Genomic DNA, 10,179 nt, shown 5'->3' with positions numbered 1-10,179 from the left:
GCTCAAAACCCATTATTCTAACTTTGAACTTATACGTGTGTTGCTAGCATTTTGATGTAGGGCTAAGGCTTTTTCTTGTGTGAATCTCCTGATTGGATTTCTACAGTGTCTTGCATGAACCATGCATAATGCATAATCTGTGAGGGAATTTAAAGATAACCATGAAGCGATCTGAGGACAGAATAGATTTCCATGATATTTTTCTTCTTCAGTATTTGACAGTTGTCTCATCTATATGTCATTTAATACATTTTATGACTATTACCTTTAGGAGAATGCAGTAGCTCAATTTTTGTACTATTTCAGCAGCTCATGGGCTATGTCAGTATGTCACATCATCATGTGCTATCCAGCCAGCTGCAACAAACTGGAGAATAAATACAGTGGACTTGACTGGAGCAGAAGTCAGGGTTTGTGAGAGAGGAGTCTGTTGGCTGTAAACTTTCAACCTCTCATGGATCTTAGAGAGTCTACTAGAGATTAGTGTACTGACTTTACTGTTATTATGACTGCATTCAGAAAGGGCCATGCTTAAAAGGCTGGCAGTAGAGTTTGGCAGAGAAGTGAGTTCTCAATGCACAGTTTGTAGATGGCTGCCCTTTTAAGGTGAGAACATTTAAGGAGACAGTGGGAGGGATTTTGCTTGGCCAGAACTTGCTTAGTTAGGAATATTTCCAATCAGGTTTGAAAGTCTGACCCATTTTTTCTCCGACAAGGCTGACAGATTGCACTTGTATACATGTCCCAGATGTTAGGAGCCTTCCAGACTCAGGTTTGGTAATCAAAACAACTGAGCTGGAACTACCGCGCTGCTGGCTGGCAGGCCTTGATGACACCCTACCTGCTCCCTCCTGCTTTGTGCTGAAGTGGCACACATGGCTGATTTACTGGGGAAAATACACGCCACACAGATGCGCACACCATTCATATCTTAAAATGGTTTTTAAACTCCCCACAAACCAATTCTTGAGACCTCAGGGGTAACACTTCTAGTGCACCTTCTGATGTTGTTTTTAGTAACTCCTGAAGACTGCATAGGAGGCAGATTCAGATGGGCTGGTTTGGCGGAGTTTGAAAGAGGGGAGCTTGCTGCAGTACAGGAGTTTCTTGCCATAGATGGTCAGCATATTCTACCCTGCTGGTCCCCTGGACACCACCATCTGGTATTCTTCTAGTGACAATCATTGCTCTGAGAGGGCTTGATGTGGAACCCTTTTTGGGCGCTTTTGCTACCCTTAACCGCATCTCTGTTGCTGATGTAGGAGCCACTACCTAGAGGCTGGCAGCAACGGTTCTCTCGTGCTACCACTTCTTTATTTTAAATAGGCCCCTGAGAAAGCCTGAGGCAGCTGTGTGTTCAGGTGGACCCACTCTTGTTCTGGGAGGTCAGAGGCTCTCTGCTACTTACTCACACGTCCTGTGCCTTCAGCTAAATCTTTACCTCTCTGAAACTCAGCTTCCTCTTTTGTGATGTTGGTGCCTTCCAGCTCTCTCTGAATCGTTCATTTTTGCCCATGAAGTTGCTTAATGATAATTTTAATGTTTAAACTGCTGCAGATTAGATATTTCTTAGATCCCTCCTGCTGACGCACTTGGAATCTCTCTTTTTTTCTCATTAGTGAAATCATAGAACTTTTCCTTCGTGTCTGGCTTCTTCCCCTTAGCACAGTGTTTCCATGTGGTAGTATATTTCGGTACTTCCTTTAGATCCAAATGATTTTCCATTGTATGGAGAAACCACATTTTATCCATTAGTTGATGGACTTCTGAGTTATTTTCATCTTTAGGCTCTGATTAATAATGCTGCTGTGAACATTTGTGTGCAAGTTTTTGCATGGAAGTGTTCTCATTTTTTTCTGGGCATATATCAAGGAGTAGAATTGCTACATAATATTTTAAGGAACTATCAAACTTTTTTTTACAGCAGCTGTACCGTTTTACATTCCCGCCAGCAGTGTATGAGGGTTCCAGTTTCTCTATGCCTTTGCCAACACTTGCTGTTGTCCGTCTTTTTTATTGTAGCCATCCTAGTGGGTATGTATTGGTATCACATTGTGGTTTTTCTTTGCATTTTCCTAGTGGCTAATAATGTTGAACATACTTTCATGTGCCTATTGGCCATTTGTATCTCCTTTGGAGAAATGTCTATTCATGTCCTCTGCCCGTTTTTAATTGAGTGTTTGTCTTTTCCTTATCAGTTAAAGGTTTTTTATATATTCTGCATATATTGTAATATATGGGAATTTCCTCATAAATAATTTGCAAATATTTTCCCCCATTCTATGGATTGTATTTTCACTTTCTTGATGGTGGTATTTGCAATTTAAAAGTTTATAATTTCAAAATAGTCCTTTTTTTTTCTTTTACTACATGTGCTTTTGGTATTATATCTAAAAACTCTTTGCCTAAATCAAGGTTGTAAAGATTTACTCCTGTATCTTCTTCTGAGCGTTTTATAGATTTAGCTATTACATGTAGGTCTATCATAGATTTTGAGTTAATTCTAGCGTATAGTATGAGGTATGGGGTTCAATTTCTGTCTTTTGCATGTGAACATCCTGTTGTCCCAGCACTAGTTGTTTAAAAACGTATTCTTTCCCCACTGAATTGTCTTGGAACCCTTGTTGAAAATCAGTTGACTATAAAGGTGAGGGTTAATTTCTGGACTCTCAATTCTGTTCTATTGACCTATGTATCTGTTCTTACATCATTACTGCACTGTCTTTGTTACTAGAGCTTTGTAGGTAAATGCATTTCTTATATCTCTTTTAGTTTATTATTATGCCCTCCTTTTCACCACTACTACCAAGCTATTTATTTTTGAAGAAGTTAAGTTATTTTCTTAGAATTTCTTGTGTTTGGGTTTGGCTAATTGTATCCTGATGGTATCATTGAACATGTTCCCCTATTCTTTTTGTAAACCCTTATTTAGATTTAGGGACTCAATTAAATTCAGTTTTAATTATGTATTTACTTATTCTTTATTGCCAAGAATACTTCCTAGGTGGGGCTGTATACTTCCTTTTGTATCAGTTGGGAGGCATATATTATCTGGTTATCCTACTTTGATTAATATTAAAATTGATCATTGGGTTTAGATGTTATCAGAGCGATCAATCTGTTAAAAAGTTCCCAATCAACTTGTTATTTTTTTATCTTACAGTCATTGAAATTTGCTGTGATCTCTCAGTTATTTCAGTAAGAGTTGTATAATGATGATTTTGGACTTCTTTTATTTTTTCTACATTTATTAGCTGTGATTCTTGCCCTCATCAACATTTAGAAACATCAGAATAAATACTTGTTTCTTTCCCCTCATTTATAATTTTCAGTACAAGTTGGGACCATAGCAGTCTCTTAAGGTGACCAATGATTTTTTTAAAAAATCTTTGTAGATATTAAATATCTGCGCTTTAACTTACTGCAATCATCCTTTTTCTGATGCTTAAATTGTCCCATCACATGGTATTAATTATATGATGTCTGGGATTTGCTTCGGAATAATCCAGGGGAGGTCAGTGGGATGGGGAAATAGATGAGTCATGATTGGCCAAGAGTTGATAACTGTCGAGGCTGGATGGATGGGTTTATTATTTTGTTCTCTCTTTTTCAATATACAGTTTTAAATCATCCAATTTTTGGCTAATGGGAATTCATTGATACTGGCTCCAGTATTATCTTGGTAACTTCCTTGATTCAAGCCACAAGAAGTCCCAGGAACATTTTATACATTTCCTGCCTCAGACCAAGAATCAGTGATTTATATGAGACTTGATTCCTTTTAGTGGAAATGGTATTTAGAAGACCACCTGGCCTAGGCACCAGCAGGGATGGCGGGGGCGCAGGGTGCTAACAGGTTGTTATTGCTCCTGGCCTTTAAAGGGGACGTAGCTAGAAAATGTTTTTCAGGAAAAGAAAAATGAATCAGGTACTCAGGCCAGTATTTCCAGTTCAAATAAAAGATGCGGAATGTTGAGCCAAGTCTTTTTGCATTTTGTTTATTTTTATCTATTTTATGCTGAAAAACTTGGTTCCTAACAACAACTATAATTACTCATTTACTTTATCCTAATTATATATAACATCCTACTTATATATAATGTAATATCCTAATTTTATTGTGTGTGTGCATGTATAGACAGGAGGGAAAGTAGATGTTAATTTGAAATACTAATATTTTTACTAACAAGTCTACTATGGTTTATTTTGTCCATAATATCCTACGAGGGATATACAGTCAAAAGACTGTTTTGCAAAGTTACTTGACATAATTATTCTCCCTGTAGTTATGCTGTCAACTTGATAGATGGTTTTAGTTTGCTTTAGATTTTTAGATGTTGCTTTTTTTTTTTTTGCAATTTCATGTGGTTCTAAAGTGAAAACTATAATACAAGAAATACGGAAGTTTAGTTTCCATCCTTGTTCCCTTCTCCTTGTTTTTCCCCTCTTCCATGGAGAACCATTTTTATTAGAACTAGGTTTGTCTTGTATTTTTTTTAAATATGTAGACAATAGAAAATAATGTTTTTAAAATAAGTGTCTCCTTTGTTTCTTACAAAAGGCAGCATACTATATACTCTTGTGCTCTTTTTTTTTTTTTAACTTTACAATAGATCCTGGAAATTCTTTCTTCTTTAAACATGTTAGTTTGACCTTTTCTGTCATACTAGTTTTATGTCCGTGTCCTTATTCAAGTGCATCGTAGGATATAGCAGTCTGTTATTAATTACTCTGTAAAATATTGGGAGACTTAGTGAGTTAACTGTGAGTTTTATTAAATGTCTTTGCTTTGCTTCTCATCATAGAACATGATAAATGCCTTTCCTTTTTAAATGTCTCTCTCTTAGTCTGAAGGAATTCCTGCCCAAAGAATATATCAAGCAGAGAGGAGCTGAAAAGAGGATCTTTCAGGTATTGGAAATGTACAGAACTTTATTATTCTCCTCACTTCCCATCCTCATTTATTAGTATGAGGGGGCCCCTGCGCATAATAGTTTTATACCTCGTGCCTGTACTCTTATATAGTAAATGATTAGTGACTCAAGAGTAAAGAAGCTGACAGTTCTACTTTGGGCAGATTTATTATCTTAATCCATATTTTCTTGCTAAAGGTTACCTAGCCCTTCTGAGAAAAATGTGCATACATTTAATTTCAAAGGCATTATCTTGGTAACATTGAAACAAGGCGATAGACCGTTAACATGCACTGAGGAAGGATCTACAAGTAGCCTCTTTGTCCTGAGATTTGTTTTTTGAAACTGGAATTTGGAAATTAGCGCCTTTTAAAAATCCAGGATTATTCTAAAAGTCAGACTTGTCCAGTCTACACAACCAGTAAGAAAAGCCCTAACACAAACTTTGGCATGCCACACTCTAAGGAATCCAAGATACCAAAGTCGTCTTTGATCCTGAAATGTAAATATAAATTAAAATACAAATTTCATGCATATAAAACATACTTTTCTCCAGTATTGTTTCTGAGTACTGTCGTGTACAGGCATGTATTTACCCTATTCTTTAGAAAATTATACTTTTTTTTTTTTTGAAGCAGAGCCAAGACGAAGTGCAATGGGGTGATCTCAGCTCACTGCAACCTCCGTACCCCACCCCCCACCCCCTACCCACTACCCCGCCCCCGTTCAAGTGATTTTCGTGCCTCAGCCTACCAAGTAGCTGGGATTACAGGCATGTGCCACACCACCCGGCTAATTTTTGTGTTTTCAGTGGAGATGGGGTTTCACCATGTTGCCAGGCTGGTCTCAAACTCCTAATCTCAACTGATCCACCCACCTTGATCCCAAAGTGTTGGCATTATAGACATGAGCCACCACACCCAGCCAATACATTTTGGATAGATGTTAGAATGACACCTCTCCTGAGAAGAACATTTTTCTTGGTGTCATTTAAAGTCTTGGCCCTCAACCATTTGGGACATAGAGTCCTTTGAAAATGTGATTGCAGTTATGGACCCTGTTCCCACCACACTGCATGTGTGCATGAATTGTCGCATTTAGTTGTGAAGTAATGTGGGCTACTTGGGCTCAAACTCTGGCTTGAAATCCCTATGTTAGAACTTCCTGTGTGCTCTGATCCTTGGTCAGCAGTTGCCTGTGTCATGGAGGGGTCTCAGACACAAACATCACTTAATGATCATTCCTAGCCCCTGTGTCCACCACATACAGTAACTACCTCTCTCTGCTGGCAGAGATGCAATAACTGCTCCCGGCTACTGTCACTTTTGCAGGAGCATAAGAACTGCGGAGAGATGAGTGAGATAGAAGCCAAAGTCAAGTACGTCAAACTCGCACGGTCCCTCCGCACATATGGCGTGTCCTTCTTCCTGGTGAAGGTGAGTTGGGCAGAATGGGGAGGGCGTTCACCTCGGCCACTTCTTTTTTCTTTGGTTCAAGCATTTGCTGTTAAGTCTGGTTTGTCCTGCTCACCCTGCTAGCATTTGCGGGTGGAACATCTGGCTGGTGCTGACCTGCGTTTAGCTGCACCACAGCCATGAGGGGTGTGACCTGCGGGCTGGTGAGTGAGCCCTGCTGTCCAGGAGCCCCTGGGCAGCTGGGCTTTGGCTCAGATCACTGTCAGGGCTATAAAGTCCCTGAAGGAGTGAGTTCACTTTTCCTTGTTATTCCTTCTCCTGACAATGTTTCATTTATGACGGTCAAGAGTCCTGTGGACTAAGTGAGGGCTCTTCACCACTGCAGACCAAATCGAATTCATGTGGTAAATATGATGCTTAATTTGTAAACTTTAAGACAGGACTTGGGATTTTACGGCCTTCAGGTCTGTTTTCATGGGAATTTTCTGTTTTCCTACTAGAGGAAAAGAGGCGTGTCTTTGAAATTGCACCTGCGAGCAAGCCCAGGTTGGCCCTTGATGGGTGTCATCTTCACTTGGCTGACAACTCTTCTGGTTCTGTTTGTTACCCCTTTGCTTTTCCTAACCTCAGGGAAATGATACTCTCTTTAGTTGTCTAACTATTAGGTTTCACATATTTCTACTTGTTTTGCTTTGGCCCCTTTGGCCTCTCGCCTGGGGCCCTGGAGAAAGCTCTAACTTATAGTGAGTCTTCTTGTGTTGCTTTCAGCAAATGGAAGCAAACCAGCCGTGTTGCGGCTGCATCCAGGGACTGAAGTTGGAAGGACAAAACTGACCAGACTAAGAAAGTGTCTCTCCCCACAGCCAAAGAGAACTACAAAAGAAGAAGTTATATTGTCCTCTAAGATGTTTTTCTTGACTCCACTCCTCATTGGAGCAAGCTGCCTCATTTGGAGAGAGGAGATAGCAAGAAGTTATGTGTCAGAAAGCCATATGCTGCGTGCTGATTAGTTATTAATACATCAACCAAACTAGCTCTCAGTTTTACACCCAAAATCGCTGGGGCCTTTGCAATGAAGAAAGTGTATGTCAGTCACCTTGTTTTTAAGAAAAATAATTGAGAGTTTGAATCTTTTACGTTTAGTTTCAGTTTTAAAGTATCAGTGAATATTTGAATGGCACTGATGCCATCTAGGTAACAATGACTCCACTTATCAATATTAATAATAACAGCAATAATGTTTAGTAAACAGCCATCCATCAAGCTTATCTCATTCAAACCTATCAACAACCCAAGGGCAAAACTACTATTAGTATCTTCTTTTTGTTTTTGGAGACGGAATCTCACTCTGTCGCCCAGACCGCAGTGCAGTGGCATGATCTTGGCTCACTGAAACCTCTGCCTTCTGGGTTCAAGCAATTCTCCTGCCTCAGCCTCCCAAGTAGCTGGGACTACAGGCACATGCTGCCACACCCGGCTAATTTTTTGTATTTTAGTAGAGACAGGGTTTCATCATATTGCCCAGGCTAGTCTTAAACTCCGGAGCTCAGGCACTCCGCCCACCTTGGCCTCCCAAAGTGCTAGGATTACAGGCGTGAGCCACAGCACCCAGCCTTTACTATCTTCTTTGCGTAAGTGAGAACACAGAGGCCCAGCTAGATCCAGTGATTCAGTTGGGGCCATAAGGCTAGTAACTGAAGAAGCCAGGACTTGAGTTCAGGTCTCCCTGATTCACAGATGGTGTTCCCAGCCTCTAGCTGTACTGCCTTAGCTGGAGTGACCCCATTTGAGAGGCAGTCACCTGCTTCCGCTGTTCTAGCTTCCCATCTGTGCCCTGAACACATGGGGAGATCTGCTCGTTTTAGAAATTGTGCTTTTCATTGATTATTGTGAAGGGCATCCAGTAGTAAATGAGCTCCAATGCCTTGCAGGGACAAAGATTAAACAAATTTTCATCATGTCCACTGCTAATGGCATCAATTTCCATTTATTTTCTTGAGTTTCCCTGTAGTCCTCCCAGTATTAAATTCATCTCTTACATTCACATTGTCTTCCATTAGTACCATCAGGCTTCACACACAGTCAGTTTCAGCGATGTGCTTGCATATAGGTTAGTAAATTTAGGATAATAAAGAACATACAGAAATCTGTAATTAGGAAGAGAAGTTGAACACCACATTGTAGAAAAAATCAGCTTGTTCTCCAGTGACAATTTAGAACCTAAGAAAAATCGGTCCATGGTCATTAGGATAATTTGAGAGAGAGCAAAGATCTCGTTATAGCAGCGTCTTGCAGATTTGATCAAACCAAATCTCTGTTTACAAAATTACTTAAGGCACAACAAGAACATGAGAGACCTTTTTTCCCTTCCTTCCTTACTTCTTCCTTCCCTCTCCTGTCTCTCTGTCTTTCCCTTCTGTCTCTATATTTTTTTAAAAATTGCATCTCTTTGAAGGAAGAAAGGATTAAGAAAGTAGGCAGCACTTGCAACTTTTTTTTTTTTGAGATGGTGTGTCCCCCAGGGTAGAGTGCAGTGGCACAATCTCGGCTCACCACAACCTCCGCCTCCTATATTCAAACAATTCTCCTGCCTCAGCCTCCCGAGTAGCTAGGGTTACAGGCATGCACCACCATGCCCAGCTCATTCTGTATTTTTAGTAGAGATAGGGTTTCTCCATGTTGGTCACGCTGGTCTTGAACTCCCGACATCAGGTTATTCTCCTGTAATCCCAAAGTGCTGGGATTACAGGCATGAGCCACCATGCCTGCCCAAGCACTTGCAACTTGTATATACATATGAAATATTCAAATTTTTATTTTATTTTTGTTGCTTTCTACAATGTTAATAGCACATTGCTCACTTCAGTGTTTTGCTCAGTGGGCCCAGTAGTATGACATTGTATTTTACAATTGTTTTTAATATAATTTTTGTGACCATAGTTTGCCTTATTTTAAAAGTGGTATAGCTAAAAAATGCAGGAATTAGTCAATATTAAGAATAAATGAACCTGAATCAGATCAAGATTTTAAATAAGATGATATCATATGACTATTTTATATAAAGCCACTAAGATGTTTGATAAAACTCAACATCTTATTGAAAATTCTTTAAATTGCTGGAATATAAGTGTACTTGCTCACCATGATAGAGGTTCATCAGTATCAAACTTCTCATTAGTATTATACTTAATAGAAATGCTAGAGAGAAATCTATAAGAGGCTGGGCATGGTGGCTCATGCCTGTAATCCCAGCACTTTGGGAGGCCAGGGGAGGCAGATCACTTGAGGTCAGGAGTTCAAGACCAGCTTGGCCAACATGGCGAAAACCCGTCTCTACTAAAAATACAAAAGTTAGCCAGATGTGGTGGTGCACACCTGTAATCTCAGGTACTTGGGTAGCTGAGGCAGGAGAATTGTTTGAACCTGGGAGGCAGAGGTTGCTGTTAGCCAAAATTGCACCACTGCACTCCCACCTGGGCAATAGAGCAAGACTCTGTTAAAAAAAAAGAAAGAAAGAAAGAAAGAAAGTTGTAAGAATTGAAATCAGAATAAATGTGCCCACCATCTCATTACCCTCTAACATTATTTTGGAAGTTCTGGGAAATATAGTAAGATACAAAAATGCGGGGAAAATCATTGCTTTAGCAAATGAAGGAACAAAATTACTATGACTTGTAGCTATGATTATCCTATAACAAGATATACCAAGTCATTTTTTTTTATTTTTTACTTGGAAATTATTACAGATTCACAAGAAGCTGTAAAACTAACTCAGAATCAAAAAGTCAGATGATAACAAGTGTTGGTGAGGATATGGAAAAATTGGAGCCCCCGTAACCTGCTGGTGGGAA

General features: G+C 39.6%; 1 protein-coding gene across 1 annotated transcript in view; it reads left to right on the top strand.

The window, feature by feature from the left end:
* TLN2 (talin 2) overlaps positions 1–10,179 on the top strand; it is a 284,115-nt gene that overhangs the window by 109,315 nt on the left and 164,621 nt on the right. Inside the window, exons 9-10 of the mRNA XM_011940468.1 lie at positions 4,848–4,911; positions 6,245–6,349. Of these exons, the coding sequence (XP_011795858.1) occupies positions 4,848–4,911; positions 6,245–6,349 (169 nt within the window). The remainder of the gene's footprint in view (positions 1–4,847; positions 4,912–6,244; positions 6,350–10,179) is intronic.

Source organism: Colobus angolensis, unplaced genomic scaffold (genome assembly GCF_000951035.1).
Source record: "Colobus angolensis palliatus isolate OR3802 unplaced genomic scaffold, Cang.pa_1.0 Scaffold19, whole genome shotgun sequence".
NCBI lineage: Eukaryota > Metazoa > Chordata > Mammalia > Primates > Cercopithecidae > Colobus > Colobus angolensis.
The sequence above is the reverse complement of the archived record's forward strand: the minus strand, read 5'-3'. Positions and strand labels throughout refer to the sequence as shown.